Genomic DNA, 26,887 nt, shown 5'->3' with positions numbered 1-26,887 from the left:
GATCACTCCAGTTGTAACAAAATATATTAAAGTGAAAAATCAAATAAAAACTAATACATTTGGAATTGAGTCTTGATTGACCAACTGCTAAAAGTATTATATACAATGCAGTGTTTTATTATTATTATTATTATTATTATTATTATTATTATTGAGAACTGCTATATATATAAGAAAATTACATTAAAAAAAAAATACACAAACTGATATCGCTTCACCTGATGTATTAAATTTACTTTACATTAAAAGTAATTTTATAATCTGATGTATTGTATCAAATCAAGTTAATTTATAAATTTATTTTTAAATAATTTATTTATAAGTAAAGTATTTCTCTTACTGTTATTATAAATTTAGCAGACATCAGCAGGCGGCAATGATCTTTCCCTTTAAAGGGACGTCAAGGCTGATATGGTTAAATATGGATTTTAAAAAGGCCCAAAAACAACTAAAGTAAGAATAATAGACTAATAATGGTTCAATTTCTTATTGGGTTTTCTTATGGCAAAAGCAACATGGACCCTAATTGACTGGCCTGGTAGCTGATCAGTATACTTATCAGACTGTTGTAATAGGGAACTACTTAAATGAAAAAACAATTAAAAACAAATCGTCTGGTACAAAACCCAATCTTTAATTTTGGATCATGTGGTCCAAATGCTTCTTGGTAACAAAAGCTAGCATTATGCTTTGCAATGAACATGCTCCATGTTCTCTGGTGCATGTCGTGGTGCCGCACGCGGAAGTTCTTTTTACCACTGGAATTAATAAAAATCTACGAGTCCAACCAAATCTGTGAGTTTTGTCTTTGGAAATTGGAACCCAAAAATATGCTTTCCAATACATGATGGCTTTCAGAGATTTTGAGCATCTCCTAAATTTTCCAATACATGATGATCCATCTTCCAACTACTTTGTCCACTGACAACAATACTCGTGGCAGCAAATTCATTAATACAAAAAGTTCTTACCCATTGAGTTTGCCGGCAATGTTTGACTCCACAAATTGGACTGTGCTTCGCAGACCCAAACTTTCTTTCACACAGCCTGTACGTACAACTTTTGATCTGCTGGTAATACTTCTGATGTTGGTTTTCTGCCATGAAGAAAACCTGTATCAGCCGAGGATATTATACTTTTGGTGGCAATCCTGATCTTGTTTAGATTCATCTGCTTCCTGATCTTTGACTCCTCGACTATGCTTTCTTTCTCTCAGCTTCCAGCTCGTTGTTGTAAACAGATTGCAGATCTTTGGTGCGTACTTAGTCCAAAGTTCTGCCACATTATCCTCTCAGATTAGAGCAACTTATGAGATACATGATACCGTACAATAATATAAATGGCAATAACAATGAATTCTAAGGAAAACGTATTCCTTACTAAGTAGTCTTTATCGGTAGGAGCATGGCTTTCCCAGAAAATGTCACATGCACAGAAATTTGAAGGAGATTTTCCTTTTCCTTTTATCATATATGTGACTTAATTTCATAGTTTCATAGTTTCATAATACTTCAAGTACGATCCTTTTATAAGCCCAAACGCAGCTTCAAGATTCCAGATCGAAGCTACTTCGTCGTACCTAGCTACAATGCATATATGCATGCCTAATGTATCATTAATTAATCGTTATACGTACAACAAGAAACTCACGCATCATTACATGAGAGAGAGAGAGAGAGAGAGAGAGAGAGAGAGAGAGAGAGAGAGAGAGAGAGAGAGAGAGAGAGAGATCAGTACCTCCCGCAAACACTGCGTCATTGAGAAACTCTTAACGGAATAGTTGCTTTTGATGTGTTATCGAGTCTGAGAAAATCAGATGTTTCACTGCTAATTTGAGGAAGAAAATTGTACACGTTTTTGAAACTCAAAATTAAGTCACAACTTATGAATGTTGATGGGAAAAATGAAGAGTTGAGGTGTTTGACCTTTAATAACACCAGACAAAGAAAGGCTTGAAGAATTCTATTCATTTCACAATATGCTTTACAGTGTAATAGGTCTACGTATTTATAGACTTGAGTACAGAGGAATAGAAGGGAATATTAGAGAATCAATGCAGTTACACTAGCTGCCAAAGAAAATAACAAAATGTAAATCACGGTGATATTCCTGAAGCTTCTGCTGAGGTGTGATCTTCAAAGTCAGTGTCCAGCACATTTGCTGAGTCATATTGCTTAAGTGATTTTCTTGGGTTGACATGCCCCCTCGAGTCCACTGGGGGTTCACGCACAGAGAGACTCGCTATTAGTGTTGCAAATCTATCTGTCACTAGTAGTTTTGTAAAGATATCAACCAGTTGATCCTTGCTACTGCAGAAGGAGACCTGAAGTGTTTTTGCGGCAACTCTATCCCTTACAAAGTAGAAGTCTATGTCCATGTGTTTAGTACGGGAATGATATATGGGGTTGGCAGTGAGATACATCGTCCTTAAGTTGTCACACCATAACACTGGAGCTTTAGATAATGGGAGACCAAGTTTCTTGATTAGAGTTTGTAACGAAATTATCTCAACAATAGTGTTTGCTAGGGACTTATATTCGGCCTTAGTATTGGATCTAGCCACTGTATGTTGTTTGCGAGAGCTCCATGAAATGAGGTGATGTCCTAAATAGATGCAAAAACCCCCTATTGAACGTCGATAGTCTGGGCAACCAGACCAGTCGGCATCTGAGTAGGCATGAAGGGACAGATTGGAGCAATATGAGAAGAAGAAACAGTGGTTGATGGTGTGTTTGAGGTATCTCAAGATACGCTTGACTGCTGTCCAATGACTGAGTTTGGGATCATGCATAAATTGGCAGACTTTATTTACTGAAAAAGAGATGCCTGGTCTGGTCAGGGAGAGGTACTGCAAACTTCCAACCACACTCCAAAACAAGGTGACATTGTCAAAGGTCGGGGAATCGAACTTGGACAGTTTGGTGGAGACAGACATTGGAGAGGAGATCGGATTAGCAGCTAACATGTTGGCTCGAGCTAAAATGTCTGTGATGTATTTTTTTTTGTGACATTAAAATTCCATCGGGCATGTATGTCAATTCTAACCCCAAAAAGTATGAAATTTTGCCGAGATCAGTGACAAGGAAAGCGTGACTGAGTGCAGAAATTAGAGTATCAACCGCAACAGGTGATGAGGACGTAATAACCATATCGTCAACGTAGACTAAAACGAAAATGCAGAGGCTATTCTTATGAAGAAAAAAGAGGGATGGGTCACCTTGAGATGCTGAAAAGCCATAGCTGAGAAGCCAGGAACGTAATTTCTCAAACCATGCACGAGGGGACTGCTTGAGTCCGTAAAGGGTTTTGTTGAGCTTACAGACGAAGTCAGGTTTGTTGGAGTCGATGAATCCAGGTGGTTGTTGCATAAAGACTGCTTCCGAGAGTTCGCCGTGTAGAAAAAAGTTCTGAATGTCGATCTACCGCAGTGGCCAACGGTGAGAGATAGCGACGGAAAGAACAAGTCTGATGGTGGATGGCTTGACCATAGGACTGAACGTTTCCGTGTAGTCAATTCCGGGTTGTTGGTGGAACCCCTTTGCAACGAGTTTAACTTTTCGCCTTTCGATGAAGCCGTCTGCCCGTAGCTTGGTCTTGAAGACCCATCTGCATCCCACTACATTAGAAGCACAAGAATGTGGAACTAGAGTCCACGTGTTAGTGTGAACCAATGCATCAAACTCATGGGACATGGCTTGACGCCATTCAAGAAATTTTGAAGCTGTGGTGAAAGAGGAGGGTTCATCCGGAATTGTTGCAGTGGAGAGAAGACAGCGACGAGGGGGGAAAGGTACTGTGCCATCAGTAAATTGCCGAGGTCTAGAAGAATTGGTTTGGGAACGTGTGATGATCTGAGACCGAGGAGGAAGTAACGGAGATTGAGTTTGTTCTGGTGGAATGGAGGTCTGGTCGTGAGGTAAGGATGAGGAAGATGAAGTTTCTGGATTAGTGACATCAGATGGAAGGATGATGGGCTGAGATGAAGAAGGGTCACGTGGAGTAGATTGTGAGGTAGGAAGATTAGTTGGGCTAGGTGAGGGACGTGGGCCGAGTATGGAATTTGGCTGAGTGGGTGTATCGGGTGGCTGAGTAGGGTTTGATACTGGACGAGGGCCGAGTATGGATGGGAAAAGTATGTAAGGGTATGGTAGGTGAGCTGGGTTGAGGGGCCGGGTTTGTTTGTTTGGAGTAAGGAAAAATATCTTCAGCAAAGGTTACATCTCAAGAAATATATAATCTGTGATTCTTTGAATCAAGGCATTTGTATCCTTTATGTGAAGGGCTGTAACCAAGGAAGGTACAAGGAGTGGATCGATAGTTTAGTTTGTGACGATTGTAGGGCCTGAGATTGGGCCAGCAGAGGCAACCAAAAATTTTTAAAAATGAGTAATCGGGAGATGTGTGATGAATAATGTAATGTGGAGATTTATTATTATGGACTGGTGTGGGAAGTAGATTTATTAAGTATGTGGCAGTTTGAAAAGCGTCATCCCAAAAAGAAAGGGGGAGTGATGCTTGGGAGAGAAGAGTGAGTCCAGTTTCTACTATGTGGCGGTGTTTACGTTCAACAAGTTTGTTCTATTGGTGAGTATGGGGACAAGAAAAACGGTGAGAAATTCCAAGTGTTTTGCACAAGGAAGTTAAGGGACGAAATTTCCCACCAGCATCTGTTTGAATGGTTATCATTTTAGTATTAAAAAACCTTTTGGCAAAGTTGATGAATGATTCAAATTGTTGTAATACATCTGATTTGAGCTGAATGGGAAATAACCAAGTGTAGCGTGAAAGTGGTCCACAATTGACAAATAATACTGAAACCCATTTCTTGATAATAAAGGGGTTGGACCCCATACACTAGCCCAAATAAGTTGCAATGGTTTAGTGGTCCGAGTGGTACTAGGATAAAATGGTAACTGATGTGATTTTGCTAATGGGCAATCAAAACAATGAAAAGCAGAGTCATTCGGGAAATAAGGTAAATGGTTGGCGTGAACAATGCAAGAGACCAGATCAATGGAAGGATGGCCCAATCACCTATGCCAGTGGCTGAGAGAGACGCGTTCGCCGATGTAAGTGGAGGGACTGGAGGAGGGTAGTGGTGATGGGAACTGGTAGAGTCCATCACGAAGAGGGCCGCTGATGAGGAGCGTTCCTGTCGCTTTGTCCTTAACCAGAAAATAGGTGGAATGAAATTCAAAAAAACATGAGTTGTTATTGCAAAACTGAGAAACAGAGACAAGATTCTTTGTTATTGATGGTACATGAAGTAGTTTAGAAAGAGTGAAAGAGGACGAATGAGTTTTGAAAGAGGGTTCACCAATGTTACTAATAGGCAAACCAGTACCGTTCCCGACGCGAATCTGTTCTGCTCCTCCATATGGTTCCAATGATATGTTAAGGTGTGAAAGATCATTTGTAATGTGATGCTTGGCTCCGGAATCTGGGTACCAGGAAGAATCTGTCATGAGAGAAGGTGAGGTGTAGTTTGCTGAGAAGGAACGAGGTGGTTCATACTGGTAAGCATGATCAAAACAGAAGTAGCACTGAAGAGCAACGTGGCCTGGTTTGCTACAGACTTGGCAGGTGGGTCTGTTTGACTAGTAAGGCTGTGGGTTGAATTGATTTGAAGGTGACGAACGCCCTCGGGTTTGAGAGAATCTATTTCGTCCTCTATGAAAACGTTGGCCACGGTTGGGTGGTCTGCCTCTATTATCACGAGAAATTCCAGAGGTGAAGTTGACGGAAGGTTCAGTGAGATGATTACGGGAAGTATAGGACAGACGATTTTCATGGATGAGGAGGAGATGATAGAATTCAATTACGGTGATTGGGTCAATACGGGTGGTGATGGATGTGATGAAGCCTTCATAGGTGGGTCCAAGACCATTCAACAGGTAAGTCACAAGTTCTTTTTCTGAGAGGGGAGTACCAGTGGTAGAAATGGTGTCGAAAAGCATTCGAACTTTATTGAAATACTCTGATATTGGTTGGTCACCACGAGAAAGGTTGGTAAGTTAAAATCTAATCTGAAATTCCTTGGCTTGAGAGTAGGAACTGAACATGGATTCAAGAGTTTTCCAGAGATCTCTGGAGGTGGTTGATTTGATAACATGACCAATGATAGGCTCCGAAAGAGAAGAAAAGAGTATACTAAGGATGAGTTGGTCGGTTTTCCGCCAAGATTGATAGGTTGGATTTGGATTAGTAGAGGAGGAAACAAGGGCAGGAGGTATAGGTTGAGTACCATCGATGTATGAATAGAGACCTCTGAGGTAAGTTGAAATCTGGACACGCCATAGGAGATGGTTATTTGAGTTAAGTTTGATGGTCACTATGTGCAAAAAGGAAGGGAAAATAAAGGCTGAGGAACTAAGGAAAGAGTGGAGGGGAGGTGAGGTTTCTCTAGTCATGGTGAAGGTGGCGGATCAAGAGACTGCTAGTTAGCAGTTCTGATATCATAATAACACCAAACAAAGAAAGGTTTGAAGAATTCTATTCATTTCACAATATGCTTTACAGTGTAATAGGTCCACGTATTTATAGACTTGAGTACAGAGGAATAGAAGGAAATATTAGAGAATCAATGCAGTTACACTAGCTGCCAAAGAAAATAATAGAATGTAAATCACGGTAGTATTCCTGAAGCTTCTGCTGAGGTGTGATCTTTCAAGTCAGTGTCTAGCACATTTGCTGAGTCATATTGCTTGAATGATTTGCTTGGGTTGACAACCTTGGCCTCTCTTCTGGTATAAAGCTAGTGGTTTTACAAAATAACCTGAAACCGAATATGATGCCTAAGTGAAGGCACTTTTAATATTTTCTTTCTATTCGTATCCTTTGGGAATAAGTCAAAGAAAGGGCGGCACGAGGCTCGAGCTGAGTGCCTCTATTTTCATAGCAGTGTGAAATAGACAGAAGCGGAGCTTCAGGGTGCAATGTACGTATAATAGCAGTACTGCTACCCCAGATGAGCACTTTTTAACATCTTTTTAAGTTGTCTCGATCTTCTTTGTTTACCAATAATTACTAGCATCCTGATCTCCTTATAACTTCCACTTTATATATACTAATTATGAGATATATATATATATATATATGTCATTATTAAGTTGATATAATAAGAATAATATATATTTTATTCTTTTAATTTCTTTCTTCATATTATTAATAAAAATGTTTGCTACATCAACTTACATAAAAAAAATATTTTTCTTTTCTAAGTTTTTTAATTAATATCTAAAATTTCACAATAAATAATATATGTTTACACTAAATAGCATAATTTATTTTATAAACAATATCTAGATCAGTCTATGTAAGTACGTACTGATTCATAGGCAACAGTCCCAATGGGACCGCGAGGGAGCTTTAAGATATATAAAAAGATTTCGCCATTAATGCTTTTTATCCACTTGATTCTCGTAGTCTCTCCATTATCTTCTCTCTCGGATTCTCTACCTCAACATTCACTCCTCCACTTGTACCACCTATTTTATTTTTGTCCCCACTTTTATATATAAATAATAATAATAAATTATTAGTGCATCAACTTCAAAGGTCGTTAAAGGAGAATAACTTGTCGTGTTGGACTTGTTTGGTCGAAACCGATCGAGAAGTTGATTCTGGAAGTGAAAAAGTCCAAAAGTGGAAACTTTTTTATTTTTTCTCTCTTTCTTTCTGGTGGTACCAAAAGGCGAGAAAACAGAAAAGCTTCTTTACTGAAGAACATGAATGAATTGTTAAGAGTTTTATATATATTTAAAAAAATAGCAATAAATGGGCAAAATAGAAGCCTGAATTTAAGCAAAAGAGCTTTTGGCAATGGTCCTGGACATGACGTTTAGCTTTGAGACGAGCAACATTTTTCTCTCTTTCTTCGGTGGTAGGGCCATTGGGTCACAGTTTGAACTGATAATTGAAGGGAACTTAAAGATAGATTTATTGGGCCAAATCATAGAGTAATTCTTTAACACATGTTAAAATCTCATTTGATGGGCGCTAGCACTATGGCTCACAGGCCTCCTGTCCTGTCCTGTCCTTGTTCTTTTTTACCTCCTCCATTTCATGGCCCAACAACAACAACAAAGTAGTAATGGATAGGATATCCGCAAAATTGAAAAAAATCTGAAACCCACGTTTAAACGTCTATCATTGATTGAAAAGTTAAAACGGATTCAGCATTTAAAATAAAATTCCTTTTAATTTAAAGAGATAAATATTGTTATTTTAAAATAACAATAAAATGTGATAATGTCACTTCCCAATGAAATAAAATAAGTAGGTAGTACCACTATAATCACCCACGAATGAATAACATGCATTTGCACCCCCACCCCCGACGTAAGCATTGTGTACCACATATAAGACGACACCTGTTTCCACAATCCCCAAAAGTAGATCCCACCCACGACTTAAATTAATATATTAAGTCAAGTCATTTTTATTTTAAAATTTAATATATTTTATAAAATTACATTAATTTATAAATTAATTTTTATAAAATTAATAAAACTTCTGAAAAGAAATCAAATCCGAAATCGCCAAGGTTACGTACGCAGTTATAAAGTTTTGTACAGATCTGTATATTCTTAAATATTCTTTAGCTTTTAAGATGGATAGCATGATCCATCCAACGATCTATATTCTCTACTTGTCTATTGTCTGTTCGAATTACAGGAAAATTCGAATATCGTCTGAGAAACCTATGAATCTCAGTTGGCTTGTTTGGATTTTTTCTGTAATCGAAACCCATTTTGCCAGCCGTACTGCATATTCGCATAAATAACAAAAAATAAATAGTAAAAAGTCACATAAATATATAACTTTTTTTTTTTTTTATAATAAATACAGTTAACATTTTTCGTTTACTAGAGTGGTAGAAGTGTATTCTATATTTTATAATATTAAAAATTAGTTTTCGTAATTTACAACGTATTTTCGACGCTTTTCCTAGAAAAAGAAAAAAAGACGCCCTTTAGGCGACAATATCCACTGAACAGTCCCTCTCTTTCTCTCTCCCTCTCTCGTCCATTTAAGACTTCAACGTTTAAAAATCAAAATATATGAGATTCCTCCGCCAAGTTTGACACTCTCCTTTCTATTAAAGCACACGCGCCACCAGGATCCACACGCGCCACCGTTTGCATTGGCCACAACCTTTTGCCAGCTTTCTCCTTTCCTTTCCTATTTCTATCTTTCTCTCCGTGTCTCTCTGTCTACTTCTGGTGCCTGATCTGACGGGGTTTGGCCGTTGGGTCTTTATGAGTCTTTCGCCGTCGATGATAATAGAATGGGCGGAGTCACGTCGTCAATCGCCGCGAAGTTCGCCTTCTTCCCGCCAACCCCGCCGTCATACACCCTGATAGCGGACGACACGCGCGGCGGCCAATTGTATATTCCGGAGGTCCCGAGGAGGGACAACGTTAACGTCGACGTCCTCAAGCTCCGGAACCGTAAAGGCAACGATATCGTGGCCATCCACGTGAAGAACCACAAGGCATCGGCGACTCTGCTCTACTCCCACGGGAATGCCGCCGATTTGGGACAGATGTTCGAGCTCTTTGTCGAACTCAGCATTCGGCTCCGCGTCAATCTAATGGGGTAATTTATGTCTTTGCTTTTCCCTCTTTTGATAACTATTTTTATTTAGTTTTGACGGGGTAAATTCTATGTGCTTTTTCTTTCTGACCTCAAATTTGGGTTTTAAGCTATGGGTTTTTGGGTTTCAGAGGTATGTGTTTGCCTTTATTTTCCAGTTTAAAATTTCAGGGGTGTTGGTTGGTAATTCTTCATAAAAGTACTCATGGGCTTTGTCTTCTGTGTTAAATAGTTGGAGCGGTGGTGCTTGTGGTCCTGTGGATATGATTAGTGAGGATGTTGAAGAGATTGCTCGTGCATATGCCGTAAATGATTAATATTTGCTTCTATTTATTTTAAAACACCGTAATATGATCTTTGATGCGTGACCTTAACGCTGATTGTTCTGGTTTATAGCGCACTGACTTAGAAGAGAAGTTGTTTAATTTTGTTGTTGACAACTATACTCATAGCTCATTTGAAGGAGAAAGTTTATTAGCTTTAATTTGAGGACAGCCACAGGGTATGATGCAATCTAGCTTGGCAGGTAGGAATTATAGTCGTGGTTGTCTAGGCATTTTGTTTGTTAGTTTTGTCGTTGACAAACAGCTATACTCGTTAGCGTTTGAAGAAACAAGTTGATAAGCTTTAGTTCGAGGAGAGGGTGAGAATGGGGTTTTATAGTAGCTAATTTATCATAGAACGGGTGCTGTTTGGCACCACAACTGGTTAAACCATAGTTTTGGAGAATTTTTACGTTTAATTTTTCCTTTTCTTGAGCTTGCTGCCTGCGTTGCTTCAACCATTGATGTTACATTTGCAATGGGTGTATCTTGAATTTCTTCAAATGATATAGAGAAAAAAACTTCTGTTCGAATTATTAGAGCTACAATAGGTTGATACATACTAGATATCTCTTTTATCAGTCAAAATTTGCTGAAAGTGAAACAGAGGTGCACTACTTTTTATAGTACTGTTTATTTCTCAAGTTCTGATAATCTAATCATCATCGGACTAATTAATGACTATTGCTTCTACGACTTCTGCAGGTATGATTATTCTGGCTATGGACAATCAACTGGAAAGGTTGGATGCCTAGCTCTATTCCTAGTTTTTAGAAATGGGGAAAACGTCTTTTTTTTTGGTGGATCAGTAAACAAGATTTTATTGATCAAAATAATAGGCAAAAGCCCAAGTATACGGGACATATACAAGAGCAACGCCTATGCGTGCTTAGTTTTGGGAAAAAAGTTAGTTGGTTGTTTATATCTATTCCGGCATTTCTATATATATCTAGTATTTATATATCCTGATATTTGTTTAAAATAAAAGTCATAGAAGCAAGTGTTTTTTTTTTTAAAGATTGCTGGACCTTATTTATCATATGCCATTCTTGTTAATTAGCTGAGATGGTAAGTCAGCTTTTGGGGAGGCAGAACTTTTTACAAGTGTTGCTAATGATCTAGAAAAGGTGACAAAAGGCATTATTGAAATACACTGGGGTACACAACAAATATGTATTTACGTAGAGGAAGAGGTAGAATGTCAATGAGTCATGTGACAAGCATCTCTAGCCTAATGTGTCCAACCAATTAGATCCCTAGGCATACAGCAATATGTCATATTTTTGCTAAAAAATATTTGTACCGGTTTCACATGACATTTTTTTTTTTTTTTTGTACTTATAAAAAAATATGTTATGTCAAACCAGTACATGTAATGTGTGTGTAACAGGTATGCATAATGACAGTTCAAGTGAATGTAAGACCTACTCAGCCCCACTCCACTCGTATGCCTCTTCAACCAAGCCCCAGATGTGGCTTGGGCCTTACCTGGATTGTTACTCTCTTCCTTTTTTTTTTTTTTTTGATAAGTGATTGTTACTCTCTTCCTTGCTTGGATTCTTTTAATATTTTCTCCCAAAATCCATGGGTTGAACTGAATATCATCCCTTATTACTCAAGGGGAGGGTACAAATGCATTATGGGACTTCATACAGAACTCTAGAATTTTGTCATGTACATATCAGGTTGCTCAATTTTCTTTTGTTTCTAGGATTCTTTTGTACATATGACTTGTTAAAAAAAAATAAACATTTATATATATGAAGGCTTTAAGTTTTATTGCATGTATGATAAAAGGAATTTTCACAGTTCCTTGAGGATGAATTTAGCTTGTCATCATGGTGCATTGCATTTTTTTTTATGAAAAACTCTATATGCAGTCGATTGGAGGAGTCAGCACGCAATCATCTGACAAAACTGGTCCCACCTTTTACTTTAGTTCAACTTTCTTTCCCTCTCTCTTTCTCTCTCCTTGCTATTTCTCTGGCTTTTTTTCTCTCACCCATAACAACATCTATTACCTTCTCCGAATAGTTGCTTTTCCTCTCTTTTTCAGGTTTTTGATGTAATTTTCTTCGATCTTTCTTTTTCCGTTCAAGAATTTATCTTCTTTTCTGTTCAAGAATCTATTTTTCTTAATTACACATGCTGTGTTTTTTCTCTCATCTATAGTGCCGCCTTACTCCATTGCCGATGGATGAAAAACTTGCATGCTTTTCATTTCAGACAACCCTTGTCCATATTAATCTGGATGATGGGAGGGCTATGATTACTAATTTAAGGGCTGCAGCAAGGCTTTTGTGTCGTGTCCAGTGCCAAGAGATTTTCTCTTGTATTCATGTTTAAAGAGGAATTTGTCAAAAAAAAAAAAAAGCATACACTTTCGTTTTTTCTCTTTGTACACTTTCATTTTCTCTTTTGCCTGTAACTGCATTTCGATGGTGCTCGAGATTTTTTGAATGTTGGAACTTTGATTGGCTGGAAAGTAAAAATGGCTCCTGTTAAAGCCGTTGTCATTAAACTAAAAACCTTTTGAGATTTCTAGGGAGGTCCATGGTTGGTCCTCACAGAAAGTTTCATGGAGTTAGCCACTGCACGGTGGTTCTGCAGAGTTATGGAGGATGGTGTGAATGCAAGGAGAAAGGGGTCTTATGCTAGCCCTGACAGCTGTAGGTCCAGAGCACCCCGAAGCCATGAACCTTCTGTGAGCACGAAGACAAGGTTGTCAGAACAGAGGAGCAAGAAGTGGGAATCGGTTCTAAAGTTTTTGGCTCTGTTTCTTTAAAAAAAAAAAAAAATCAAATGATGACGTGGTGACTCCGTAGCGACTATATGTTGCGACTGTACATAGCAGTTTTGGTTTTTTATTGATATGTTCCATTTCACAGAAGTTTGGGGAATTATGTTTCTCTGTATAATGGTTGCTTTATTATTGTTGGGGGTTGATTATTAAAGAATCAGACTCACTGAGTGTTCATATAAATGCCAAATCAAGTTGGTGGCCAGTCGCTAGGCTATGTAGAAAGCACTTCAACATGTGAAAGATTGTGGTTTTACGCACTTCATTGGTTGTATGTAGAATTACTCTTCAGGATTAATGGCAAAAGACGCATGCCACTACCAGCCAAGAGTCTTATAACCTTATAACTTGAAATCTATTGTAGCTTATTGAATCATATGATACTGAATATCAGATTTTCTGTGCCTTTTGTGATTGGTACTTTGATTTTCGATATCTGATAGGTGGAGTAAGATTCTCTGGTTAGCACTAACCTGCCCAGCACTTAAGCAACACATAAAACTTTTTGTTGCTGAAGTGAAAGGTAGGATGTAGTTTGATGCATCGGATTATTCTGACCATGTTTATTATTCCATGGGGTCTCAAGTTGGGAACCCGAAACTGAATTATCTTTGCACATATGATTCGTAACATCTATCGCATGGTAGAATACTATCAAGTGCTCTGGCTTATTTTCCAGAATGTTTGATAAATGTTGTTGTTTCTGTACCAAATAATCCTCCTAATATAACAGTCTTTTTGTTTTGAAACAGCCATCTGAATGCAATACATATGCTGACATTGCTGCAGCATATACATGCCTCAAAGAGCAGTATGGTGTTAAAGATGAGCAATTAATTTTATATGGTCAGTCTGTAGGTAGTGGCCCCACTGTTGATCTTGCTTCAAGAATATCAAACTTGAGGGGAGTGGTTTTACATAGCCCGATATTGTCGGGGCTCAGAGTATTGTACCCTGTCAAACGAACATACTGGTTCGATATCTTTAAGGTAGTTTCACAACAATGATTCTAATGAACACACCTGTTTTATTTGGTAGATGGTCACCAGTATAATCTCTTATTTTTCCTTGCAGAATATTGACAAAATTGGTATGGTGAACTGTCCTGTTCTTGTCATACATGTAAGTAATATTTACTCCCTCCTCATCCTGCTCTCATCATGACTACCAGCATCTTCTCTCTCTCTCTCTCTCTCTCTCTCTCTCTCTCTCTCTCTCTCTCTCTCTCTCTCTCTCTCTCTCTCTCCATGTTGTGGTGTGTGGGTGGGATTAAATTTATTGACTATGTGCATGCATGCTGGTAATTTTACTGCAATTAATTATTTTTCTTTGGCATTAGAATACTTTCTTTTTCAGATAAGAAATTTGGAGATAGCATGGCAAAACTTGCCTAGTCCTCATGAATTAAATCTTTATTTACTGATTAAAAAAAAAAATGCATGGCAGAACTTCCTTCCTGCAAGACTATTTTAAGATCTTCCTCCCGAGTCATGAAAGAAAAGATATATTTTGATGAGTAATATATTTTTACGAGTAATCACGAACCAAATATATAAGACTAAAAATTGAATCATTTTTTTAAAGCTATTCCAGACCCACGAGCATGGCAATTTGAATCCCCCTGCATCTGCCAGGCTTTTTGCATACGTCTGGAGCTAATAAGTTGATTGTTCATGATACTTTTTTTTAATGACCGTCATTCTTTAATAAATCAAGCATGACGTGGTTCGGTTTCAATATATGCTTCATTCTATTCGTCATGTTCTTGCATTGCAGTTCTTGTGCTTTGCAAAAGAAACAAAATATTCTTATACTTAGATATTAATGAAAAACGCATAAATGTTCCATGTTCAGGGGACTGCGGATGAAGTTGTGGATTGCTCCCACGGGAAGCAGCTTTGGGAGCTTTCCAAGGAGAAGTACGAACCATTGTGGTTAAGTGGAGGTGGACACTCCAACCTAGAGCTTTACCCAGAATTCATTAGACATCTGAAGAAATTTGTACAGGCAATTGGCAAATCGAAATCAACCACAAACAGTTCTAAAAAAACTGCAGCAGAATCTGATACTCAGAGCAAACCATCTGAAACTGGAACTTCAGATAAATTTGAGTTGGGTTCGGATGTCCCGGAAGTTTCAAGGAACAGTTTAGATAGCCGACTCGAGAAGTCTAGGAAGTCGACCAAGCCTGAAAAGTCGCGCATGAGCACTGACCGTGTAGACAGGTTTAGGAGAAGAAAGGGCTTAGTCTGGTGATTAATTTACACTCACAGAAATTGAATAAGTGATGCTCTAGTATTAATTATACTTGAGATGGTAATCTATTTTCACTCATTGTGTGATGTGTAAACTCTAATATGGAATATACCACCTAGGTGAGTATATTAACGTGTAATATGGAATGTACTGAGGTGAGTTTGTTCCTCCACGTAATTTGTTTTTTTTTTTTTGTCTTAAATTTGTATGTATGCTCCGAGATCAAAAGGAATTGTGCATTTTTATTTCTTTTCCATGTTTTAGCAAAATCAACATCCTTGTTTGAACACAACCATCATGCAGTCTTGTTTCTTGGGTCTGTCTCTTTAAGTTGAAAAAGTTTCGTGCACTGTTCTCGGATGTAGACATCTCTATTGTTGTAAAACACTCCGAAAGCGTGCATTTTTTTTTTTATTCTCTCTCTCTCTCAAAACAAGTTGTATTTATTATTTGAATTATTGATTGCCATTTGCCAATCATGGAACTTTATAATAAGTTGAAAACTCATTTCAAAATCTCCCAATATACACGCCTATGACGGACCGAAACGTATGAAAGACTTGGCAAAGTCTTGGTCATCCGTTCGGAAAAGTAAATAATTATGGACGGTGCTACTCTGCCGCCCAGAGTGCACCGCTCCATTTGACCGCACGGTCAAATTTTTTTTTTTTTTTTTTTTCTTTTCAGATTTTTTTAATATATTTAAACATTTTTAAAAAATATAAAAAAAAATACCAATACACTTAAAATCACTTCCTTAATCACTAAGTAAAAAAAAAAATTATAAAAAAAAAATTTTGGTGACCAGCGGTCACTTTGAGGGGGCACGAGGAAGGGGCATCCTAGCATTTTCCAATAATTATATAACTGAATGTTGGAGACTTTATTAAATATTTGTGTCTACAATCTAAGATTCTTAATTAATATATTACATTTTAAAAAATTTTATGTATAGTCACTTCTATGTATTTTTTGTCTACTCTACTGATATAATTGGTTGTATTATTTTTTTAAAATATAGAAAAACTGATTTGGCTAATCACATCAATAGAATGCATAATAAGTATGGAAAAGTAACTATATATAGTAATATTCATTCTATCCTCTATGTCTTAAGGGACATCTTTCTCCTTAAGATTGGCAATTACTGTTCTACCACTCCACACTCCTCTTCCCCTATCACTACTCTTACCAATATCCATCACTTGATCACCATCAGACTTAATTGTGAAAACTTTCTTCATGGCCAACGCGTTTTTGCCCAGTCAATGGTACCACCGTCTCTCCTTATAATGATGGGCAATGACTGATCTCAAAATGAATACTTTCTCAATTTTGAAGTTGAATTAATTCCTAGCTAGCTGCTAGTCCTCTTTAATTTACTCTCCATCCCCCATCTTGATAAAGCTACAATTAATAATGCGCTCAAGCAGACCATCATCATCTGCTTATTTCTTCATGTTAGCATCGTTCATCTTGATTTCCATACCCACTTCTTTCTGTTCTGAAAACCAGAAATATGCAGCAAACTGCAACAAGCCCTTTCACTTCCATTGCGTCGGTACCCGTACCCTTTATCCACGAAAGTTGTTATCAATAGCTCCAGGTGATCTATATTTTCTCCTCTCATATATATATATATATATATATATATTTCTTTTCTTATTTATTTATTATGGTTGCTGATATAACGAAGAAGAAGTTGGGATTTGCAGTTTTGTGAGAATGCATGCTCTTTTGGCCATGATCTTATGAATTGTAGCCTAAGGTGTATTAATTTTCTTATTAATTTGCTGTTTAATTTCTACTAATCATTTAGCTTTTGTTTTATGATTAGCGTGATATGAGAGTCCCACGTAATGTACAAGTTCAACCCATACCTAATTTATAACCAGCAAATCAGGCATCACAAATCACTAAAAGGAATATATGTATATATATATATATATATCTATTCCCACTTCTTTTTCAAGTTTTTTTTTTTTTTTTTTTTTTTCCCACAAATTTCTTTTTCTAATTCCTCGTTCTCAGTCCCAAACATCTACTTCCAAGCACCGCGACCCGCCGTCTCGGTCTCATCCATCAGCCCCGGTCGAGCGCCACCCCCCAAGACAAACAATTAAAGGACCCACTGCGCCATCATCAACGAACAGTCCGCCTATTAAAATCCCACCTTATAAGAGGCCCCTTAACCCCCTTTTCGATTTTATGGTTACTGTTTACAATCAGAATTGAAGGGCTATATATTATGTGGACGAAAATCACAGATGATCAAAAGAATTGAATCATTAAAAATTATCTTTTCCAAGTATTAGAAAAGCTTTTCTAATAAAATTTACTTCCGTAATTTCCTTCTTTTCCTCTCCTTGTTGCAGGGGTTTCCCTTTCCGATTGGGCCAAGCGGGGGATTATACTTGGCATTGGTACGTATGGCAATCGATACACATACATACATATAGGAAGGATGCAATCATGCACATTTATTTAGTTGAGTGAAATGATTATTTTTAAGAAAATAATATATATTTTATAAAAAATATTAATTTTAATTAATAATTTAAGACATAAGAAAAAAAATGTAAATTTTAATAAATATTTGAGCGTAATATAAATTTTATTTTTTTGATATTTTAAATTCTTAATACAATTTTATGTACAATTCATATACTAAGTGAAAAAAATTTAAATTAACCATGTGCTAGTAGCTAGGTCTACAAACACATAACAATGTGTTTTTTTCTCATTTGAAACCTTCCCAAGAATTAAAAAAAAAAAAAACACATTCCAAAGCCTTCTTCTCTTCTCTTTCTCGATTTCTCCATTATTTTTTTATATTAACTATTGTTTATTATTTAAACTACTCTCTAAATTAAATTATTTTATTGTTGGGTTTTATTATTCTATTTTATTAATATTTATTTATTGTGTTTTTATTTATTTTTTATCTATTTTATTAGACGTTTCTTTTTTAGATTGGGTTTATTGAGTGTGCTTTATTTTCTGTTTTGGGCCCAGCCCGTCTGTGTGTGAAGCCCAGCCCACTTGTTCATTTCAGCCCTCCATTTCTCTTCTAAACAGCATCGCTTGGCTGCATAGCCCTTAGGGCTTTGCTCCTTTTTCTTCCTTCTTCTACCCTATGCCGAACAGCTTCTCTTCCTTCTCCATTTCAGTTCTTATCGGTTTCTTCTTAAATCAGTGTGTCGCTGCTTATCATCTTCTTCTTTTTGTTTTCTTCTTCTCCTACCTTTTGGTAAAACAACAAATTGTGAGAGATTTGTTACTAATAATAGAGAGAGAGAGTTTAGAGACAGAGAGAGCATTAGAGACAGAGAGATAGATAGAGAGAGTCTGGGAGTTCAAACTCAATCATACGCCTACACACACACATACTGCATTTCTAGTCGATCTCGAGCAGATCAAGAATGAGACCATCAATCTGGTATTTTTCTTCATGATCTTCTTTTTTTAAAAAAAATAAATTTTCATTCCTACTTGTTCTGAAATGTGTGTTTTTTTTTTTCATCTTAGAAATAAGATCCATGGGTCCTAAGTGGTGTTTAGCCTAAGTTCTTTCACTGGACTCCACTTGCGAAGTTTCTCACCATCTTTTTTCTTTTCCCAGTTGATATTTCTCTTTCTTCTAACTTTGGCTAATGCCCAAATCAGAACAGAAAGGGTTTCTTTCGTGTCATTTTCATTAAATTCCATTTCTTTCTTATTTGCTTTAAAATGCAGTTCTTCTCTTGACCTCTGTTTGACTTTCGATAAAACTGAATCGTCAGAGAGAGAGTTTAGAGAGAGAGAGAGAGAGCGTTAGAGATAGAAAGAGCGGCCTGAGGGAGAAAAAGAGAAAAAACGGTGTCGAAGAGAACTCACTGCTTGCGACGGTTGCTGGGAGTGGCGGCAAGGTACTTCAAACAGAGCTGGTTTTATCCTGCGGAAAGCGGACTATAATAGAATACAAACGGAGACTTAACGGGTACTTAACGGGAAACAAACAAATTAACAGGAAAAAAAAATACTGTTTTAGATAAACACTAATATAATAGAACTGTTATAAAACTATCGAAAAGGAAAGAAAGAGATAGATTTATTATAAAACTTTCTAAAAGGAGAGAGAGAGAGAGAGAGAGAGAGAGATAGAGTTCAAAAAAGTTATGAAACTTATGAATTTCTTAAAGAATTCAACAATATATATAGGCGTACAAAGGGAACTATGCTAGCTTACTATGCAGTACTATGCTGGCACTGTGCATATGTCGGCCATTCACTATGCTAGTTACTATGCAGTACTATGCACTGTGCTATGTTGGCCATTCACTATGCCAGTTACTATGTAGTACTATGCTGGCACTATGCTAGCACTATGCACTTGACGACTAGATAAATGTGGTCATACAATTCAAGATAGTTTATAACACTTCCCCTTTGGATGACCATATTTAAAGAATATGCCTCGTTAAAATCTTGCCAAGGAAAAACCCTGTGGGAAAAAACCAATGGCGAAAGAAAAAGAGTACAGTATTCATGTGTATTGTCAAGTGCTTTAGGATTGCCTCATTAAAACCTTGCAAAGGAAAACCCAGTGGGATAAAACCTTAGCGAAGGAAAAAGAGTACAATCAGCACAAGTCTTCAAGACATTACTTCCCCTGAAAAGTGCATGATAACAGGTCTTCAAACCTCCGCATTCCAATGTTCTGCATAATCTTCTTAAATGTTGAGTTGGTAGTGCATGATAATAGGTCTTCAAACCTCCGCATTCCAATATTCTGCATAATCTTCTTAAATGTTGAAGTTGGTAATGCTTTAGTGAATAAATCTGCCAGATTTTTACTTGACCGTACCTTCTTGATATCAATTTCAACTTTCTTCTCATGAATTGCAATGATCTTCTTGTGTGTATCTGAAAAACAACTCGCATCTGTACATCCAACTAACTGTGGAATCCATGTTGATAAAATAATCTCAACTGGATCTTTCTGCTCATCACTACTCTTCTGGAGTTGTACTCTTCTGGAGTTCTTGTAAATAACACAGTTAGTGGAGAATTCATCAACATTAAATCGCTAACCTCATTTTTTAATAAAAACGGTGGCCAGCCTTTTAAGATCAGACAAGCACCGCGGATTTTCAACTCCTCTGTAGGTGTCAGGCGTGCTGTCAGGTACCGCAGCTGTCAGGCGTGCTGTCAGGCGCCGCAGAGCTATGAAGCTATATTCCATCTCTTTTCTCTTGCTTCACGAGAGATGCTGTATCATAATTTTCTCTATAAAAGAGATATTCAGCTCATCTTCATTCGCATCTCATCTTCTTCACTTTTCTGTAATCATACTGCATTTTTACTCTGCAATTTCTTTCTGCATTGTTATCCTGCAATCTCTCTCTGCAATGGCTCAGCAATCTTCTCAGAGTCAATATATGAGGTATTCGGCACCTCGTTCATTAGCTGTTCCTGCTTCTACCACATGTGCTATCATGCAATATAATGATCTGACTCGTAGGGCAGATAATGAAGCTATCTATGAGCTTGTGAGTCTCGGTACCCGATACTCATCATCCATTGTCGCATTTTCTCAGCGACTGCAATCCAGAACTTGTGGAGTTGACGATCTCCACGAGAATATTGCTATACTTCAGCGACTTCTTCTGGAGTCCAACATGAAGATAGAATCAATAAAGAAAGAGAATAGGAATTTAAAATCCTTGCTTAAATCTTCTTTTCGATTGCCCACCCCTTTAGATAGGGATGCTATGCAGATTCTTGAAGAACAATAGCGTTTGAAGAATGAGGCAAAGTGTCTCAAATTTTTGTAATTCTTGCTTCAAGATAATAAAATAATATTTCACAAATATTCATATTTGTGTTTCTATCTTTTGGTAGATGTTCTGTGTGCTCCCTTTTATTTCTTCTTTAATAATGCACACTTCATATCAAACCCATAATATGAATCTGAAATACTAATTGTATTAAAAGATGGTATTTCATGACTAATAACATCATCCATCTTCCCCTTGAAGCCGCAAGGGTTTCAGATTTATATTTCAAATATGTGCATTTTTTATGAGCTCTTCTGGAGCCTCAATGACATTTAAATCATATATATAAACTGCAATAATAGCTTGTTTTCATTTGCGTTTGGATTGCTTTAGATTATATAAGGATCTTTGAAACTTGATAGAATACATATTTCCAGATGTATTCATATTAGAAGCTTCAGACATTTTCTATCCTTCAGGGATTTTCATATATATATATCATGATCCAATGATCCATATAAATATACAGTTAATCATGTATATCCAAACTCTCGATAACTTTCAAGCTAATAAAAATCTTAATATGATTTCAACCACTTTAAAATCATATCAATATTGTTTCTTTGAGAAACTAACTTGTGATTTCTATATCACATTTTCATATTAAAAGTTTCAGGCTTTTTATATCATGTATATAAATATTTACTGATATTTAACAAAAATCACATCTTTAGGTGTTTGGACTTCAAGTCCATATTTATCACATTTTACTTAGTGATATCAATTCTGCAGGAATTGAGAAACTGACTCATGATTTATATATCACATTTTTATTTCCTTTCCATAAATACCCACTGACATTTAACAAGTATCACCTCTTTAGGTGTTTGGACTATAAGTCTCGATGCATCATATTTTACTAGTGAATCAATTCTGCAGGAATTGTTTCTTTCAAATATTGGCCAATATTTTACGTCGGTATTCTTCGACGGTTCTTGATTCACTTTCTCCATTACTTCTGGTAATGTCAATTGCCATCTCATATGGAAATACGTTGTCGACAACGATTTTATTTCTATCCATAATTTCTTCATTATTCATGAAATGTAATGAGATCTCGTTATTTTCAAGTACCTGTCCCTCTTCAAGGGAAGACATTTTCATGAAAAATCTCTTCAGGAGGCACTCTTCAAGAGTTTATATAGGAGAATTTTATACAAAGAATTTGGATGGACTTTATTGCTTGTTTTGTGGGTATGGCCTCTTCAGGAGCACCAAATTATTTGTGCCTTTCTCTTTTGAGATACTCTATCTTTTGTATCGATAAGTCTCACATGCCTTTATACATGTTTTTAGACTGCTGAATTTCTTAATTGTCCTACAGGAACTTCAATCCTCGCTGGGATTTTAGCAGCTAGAATATGAGACATTTTTATCTTATTGCATCCAAAATTTAATTATCATCTGAACTTCTGGTTCACATATGATAATCAAGATAACGTTGAATAATTTCATCTTATTTGCTTCAAGCAAATTTTTCTTTCCACTTCTGGTGGTAAGACTTTATAATAAAAGAATCTTCTGGTTCTTTTATGGACGTCCATATGAAAATCATTCGACTTATCGTAATTGATTTTGGATGATCAAGATAACCATGAAAAGATATAAATATTTTGAATCATATCACCTTTTGATGCATCATAATATTTGATTCAATAATTTGTATAATATCATCTCAAAGAGAAAGCTTACAGCTTTTCCAATACGAGCTTCTGGCCGAAAAAATATTCATTATCACGTCCAATCTCTTAGTTTCTTTGAATGAAACGTATTATTCTTTTCACTTCAGGGAATAGAATGATATAAATTCATTATTATTCACTTCAGGGAATGATGTAGATCTAGTAAGACGTGAATAATGATTCTTATTAAAAGCTCATTATTTTGTTCAGTCACTGAAAGACCTGATACAAATTTATAATATATTGTGAACGTTTACATTTTATATTGTTACTTCAGGAGCATACTCGATATTGCTACTTCAGGAGCACATTCGAGACGTTCATTCAAATATATATTCTTTTCACAATTTCAATTATGCAACTTCAGGATCATAAATCATAATGAGCTTTTGCTACAAGTATCACTCATATGAGATACTCAATAAAATTATTGATTTAGGGCGATCCTTTAGTGATGCTCCATTTCCATTCTCAGATAAATCATATCATCAATAATTTATAACAAGTATAAATAAATAAAACTTTCATTACTACAAAATATTGTAGAATATAAAAATATTTTATAATAAGATAAAGGAAATACATTAATTAAAAAGGAACACTTTCATGATCAACTCTACCACTAGAATCCTCAAAGAAATCAGAAACATCAAGACTTGTAATATCTTCTCCATTTATAGAATCTAAAGCATATGATGGTTCAGTAAAATTTGTTTCAAATTTCTTTGTTTTTTCTTTTATAGAAGATTGATATAAGTCAACCAAGTGCTTATCTGTACGACAGATACGAGCCCAATGTCCAGTCATACCACATCTATGGCATCCATCTTCATCTTTCTTTAAAAATTTGTTTTGGGGACCTTTGCCCTTCTCTGAGTTGAACCACTTTTGGTGGTACAGTGTATATCTATTATTGTCCCTTTTAGTGTGGTCACTTCTAGGACCTCCACTTCCATAGTTTTTCCTACCACGTCCACGCCCTCGTTTTTTTTGAAAAGATGCACCATTCGCTTCTGGGAATGATGTAAATCTAGTACCATTCACTTCAGGAAATGATATAGAACCAGTAGGACGTGACTGGTGATTTCTTAACAAAAACTCATTATTTTGCTCAGCTAATAGAAGACAAGATATAAGTTCAGAATATTTTTTGAACTTTCGCTCTCGATACTGCTGCTGCAGGAGCACATTCGAGGCATGAAAAGTAGTATATGTCTTCTCTAACAAGTCATCATCAGTGACTTTTTCACCACATAATTTCAATAGCGAGCTAATTTTAAAGAGTGCAGAGTTATACTCACTAACACTCTTGAAGTCTTGCAACCTCAGGTGCATCTAATCATGACGAGCTTTTGGGAGGATTACAGTTTTCTGGTGTTCATATCTCTCCCTTAAATCATTCCACAAAATAAGTGGATCTTTCACCGTTAGATACTCAGTTTTTAATTCTTCATGAAGATGGTGCCGAAGGAAAATCATTGCCTTAGCACGGTCCTGCAAGGACCCTTGATTTCCTTCTTTAATTGTATCTCCCAGGTTCATCGCATCCAGATGGATCTCAGCATCAAGAATCCAAGATAAATAATTTTTTCCAGAAATGTCAAGAGCAACGAATTTCAATTTTGTAAGATTTGACATTTTTTACATATATAAATCAAGAATATAAAAATATATTGAAAAACTTACTTGAAGTAGAGGACTATTAGCTTCAAGATCGTCAGAACTTTCGTGCTGATAACGTGTTATAAAACTATCGAAAAGGAAAGAGAGAGATAGATTTATTATAAAACTTTCTAAAAGGAGAGAGAGAGAGAGATAGAGTTCAGAGAAGTTATGAAACTTATGAATTTCTTAAAGAATTCAACGATATATATAGGCGTACAAAGGGAACTATGCTAGCTTACTATGCAGTACTATGCTAGCACTGTGCATATGTCGGCCATTCACTATGCTAGTTACTATGCAGTACTATGCTGATACTATGCACTGTGCTATGTCGGTTATTCATTATGCTAGTTACTATGCAGTACTATGCTGGCACTATGCACTGTGCTATGTCGACCATTTACTATGCCGGTTACTATGTAGTACTATGCTGGTACTATGCTAGCACTATGCACTTGACGACTAGATAAATGTGGTCATACAATTCAAGATAGTTTATAACAAGAACAGATATATTCTAATTTTGTCCCTTTATTTCTTTAGAGCCATATGAAAAGCCATTATAATACACTATTATTTCTTTGTGTGCAGGCATGGCTGCGATTTTGATTCTCTCTTTGGTAATAATCTGCAGTGTTAAAAGAGGATACTTGTCATGTCATAAAATTCTCTGGTGGAAAAAAGATGCAATGAATGATCCGATTAGTGCCAAGGAATTGATACAGGATTATGAACCAATGGCCCCAAAGCGTTACACCTATTCAGATGTGAAGAAATTGACCAATTCCTTCAAATATAAAGTAGGACAAGGTGGATTTGGAGTTGTATACAAAGGGAAGCTCCCTGATAGTGATGGACGTATCGTTGCGGTGAAGCTCCTTAGCGAGGCCAAAGGTAATGGAGAGGAATTTATTAACGAAGTGGCCAGCATTAGTAGAACTTCGCATGTTAACATAGTCAATCTTTTGGGGTTCTGCTATGAAAGGAATAAAAGAGCTCTAATATATGAATTTGTTTCTAATGGATCTCTTGATAAGTTCATATATGACGAAGGAAATTCAGTCACAAATTGTCATTTGGACTGCCAAACGATGTTCCAAATTGCAATTGGTGTTGCACGAGGACTAGAGTACTTGCATCGAGGTTGCCGGACAAGGATTCTACATTTTGACATAAAACCTCATAATATACTTTTGGATGAAGATTTGTGTCCGAAAATCTCTGATTTTGGCCTTGCTAAACTATGCAAAACAAAAGAGAGTGTTGTGTCCATAACAGGCATGAGAGGAACTGCAGGATTTATTGCACCGGAAGTTTTCAGTCGGAACTTTGGTGGAGTCTCTCACAAATCAGACGTTTATAGCTATGGAATGTTGGTTCTCGAGATGGTTGGGGGAAGAAAAAATTTTCAATCTGGAGTATCTCATACCAGCCAAATATACTTTCCTCACTGGATATATAACAAACTGCAACAAGAAGAAAGTTTTGATGATACTTTTGGGGATATAACAGAAGTGGGAGAAGACGCAATAAAAAAGTTGATAATAGTAAGTTTATGGTGCATCCAAACTAATCCTTCAGATCGACCATCGATGGCTAAGGTGATAGAGATGTTAGAAGGTACCCTTTTATCTCTACAATTTCCACCAAAACCTTTCCTGGATTCCCCTACAAGGTCACCTTAAAATGCTTCCATAAATTCACTCATAAAAAGCCAATCACTTGAAATGGTTGTGACGTTAGAATTTTGTTGGTAGGGGGCTAGCTTATTTGAAGAGATATGATCTCTTTATGTATGTGATGTGTGTGTTTATGTAGAATATTAATTGTAAGATGGAGGGGCTCACACATGAGTAAACCTCTCATATGCCGTTACTGCCTTACTAAAGAATTATAAAAGTGGCAAACGACCACTTTATTGCATGGCTTAAAGACTGGCCTAAGGCTGGCCGTATATGCTGCACAAGAAGGGCTATGCAACCCTCCACAGATGGTTCTCAACTAATCCCAATAAGTAGATAATTTCTTTTTTCTGGTTCTCTCTTGAGAAAATATCTAAATTGTAGATGTGTTGAGTATTACTCTAATTTATACTACGTAGTATACTCCACTATCAAGAAAAGACGCTTGAGACCTGTTAAATTATTGGGTAATGATACACCACCAACCCATTTACAACTTATAAACAATTTTAAATATAATAATATTTTTATATTATATTTAAACACATCAAATCATCAATAAAGTCAAAATAATATTTAAAATAATATTATTTTTCTACATAGTTTATACCAATTGTAAATAAAAAGTAAGTTTATCATTTTCCTAAATTATTTGTTCAAATTGGATAGACTTATGAAGCAACTCAATAAGTTGAGCTTGAGTTATTCCAATGTGCACTCTTACATTAACAAACAAGTTGTAAATTTAATTTCACAAGTTGTAACGTAGCCATCGACAAAAATTATGTCTATAATGTTAAAAAATGATGCTTGTCGAGCAATTCAGTGGTTAGATGCAAAGAATGATAATTTTAATGTCTTAGAAATCGTATAGGATTATGCATCTATAACCCCAAAGCAATGTACTTACCTAAATTCATTCAAAGATCTATTAAGACGTTGGCTCACCGAGGGCATTGGCAAGAGGTCTTTCATTGCATTAACTAGAACAATTGAGACAGCCGGACCATTCTTTAGCAAAGGGATAAAATCTATCAAAGCAATCAAGTAAGAGAGCCCAATA

At 36.4% G+C, this 26,887-nt stretch overlaps 2 protein-coding genes and 1 long non-coding RNA gene across 4 annotated transcripts; 2 read left to right on the top strand and 1 right to left on the bottom strand.

The window, feature by feature from the left end:
• Nucleotides 1–463: 463 nt before the first annotated feature.
• LOC122302838 lies at nt 464–6,490 on the bottom strand. 2 transcript variants are annotated; one of them, XR_006240532.1, is made up of 3 exons: nt 1,738–6,490; nt 1,381–1,583; nt 464–1,275 (listed from the first exon to the last, which is right to left on the bottom strand). It is a non-coding gene; the product is annotated as an uncharacterized LOC122302838 (long non-coding RNA). The 2 variants fall into 2 exon arrangements; XR_006240531.1 differs by lacking the exon at nt 1,381–1,583.
• A 2,487-nt stretch (nt 6,491–8,977) lies between these two features.
• Nucleotides 8,978–15,230, top strand: LOC122302835 (alpha/beta hydrolase domain-containing protein 17B-like). The gene is made up of 5 exons (XM_043114272.1): nt 8,978–9,600; nt 10,626–10,662; nt 13,473–13,709; nt 13,795–13,842; nt 14,575–15,230. Exons 1-5 carry the CDS (start codon nt 9,290–9,292, stop codon nt 14,974–14,976), a joined length of 1,035 nt encoding a protein of 344 aa, XP_042970206.1. The 5' UTR covers nt 8,978–9,289; the 3' UTR covers nt 14,977–15,230.
• A 959-nt stretch (nt 15,231–16,189) lies between these two features.
• LOC122302830 (PR5-like receptor kinase) lies at nt 16,190–26,074 on the top strand. The gene is made up of 3 exons (XM_043114266.1): nt 16,190–16,582; nt 17,352–17,399; nt 24,734–26,074. The coding sequence occupies exons 1-3, from the start codon at nt 16,396–16,398 to the stop codon at nt 25,825–25,827; spliced, it is 1,329 nt and encodes a 442-aa protein (XP_042970200.1). The 5' UTR covers nt 16,190–16,395; the 3' UTR covers nt 25,828–26,074.
• Nucleotides 26,075–26,887: the final 813 nt, after the last annotated feature.

Source organism: Carya illinoinensis, chromosome 3, assembly GCF_018687715.1.
Source record: "Carya illinoinensis cultivar Pawnee chromosome 3, C.illinoinensisPawnee_v1, whole genome shotgun sequence".
Taxonomy (NCBI): Eukaryota; Viridiplantae; Streptophyta; class Magnoliopsida; order Fagales; family Juglandaceae; genus Carya; species Carya illinoinensis.
This window is presented reverse-complemented; position numbering and strand designations above follow the sequence as displayed.

What these genes read in the sequence shown, in the direction of transcription:
- LOC122302835 (XM_043114272.1), top strand. Translation starts at nt 9,290, where the DNA reads ATGGGCGGAGTCACGTCGTCAATCGCCGCGAAGTTCGCCTTCTTCCCG. An exon ending in CTCCGCGTCAATCTAATGGG is followed by an intron (nt 9,601 to 10,625) that starts GTAATTTATGTC and finishes CGACTTCTGCAG; the next exon opens with GTATGATTATTCTGGCTATG. An exon ending in ACTGGTTCGATATCTTTAAG is followed by an intron (nt 13,710 to 13,794) that starts GTAGTTTCACAA and finishes TTTTCCTTGCAG; the next exon opens with AATATTGACAAAATTGGTAT.
- LOC122302830 (XM_043114266.1), top strand. Translation starts at nt 16,396, where the DNA reads ATGCGCTCAAGCAGACCATCATCATCTGCTTATTTCTTCATGTTAGCA. An exon ending in GTTGTTATCAATAGCTCCAG is followed by an intron (nt 16,583 to 17,351) that starts GTGATCTATATT and finishes TCCTTGTTGCAG; the next exon opens with GGGTTTCCCTTTCCGATTGG. An exon ending in GGGGATTATACTTGGCATTG is followed by an intron (nt 17,400 to 24,733) that starts GTACGTATGGCA and finishes CTTTGTGTGCAG; the next exon opens with GCATGGCTGCGATTTTGATT.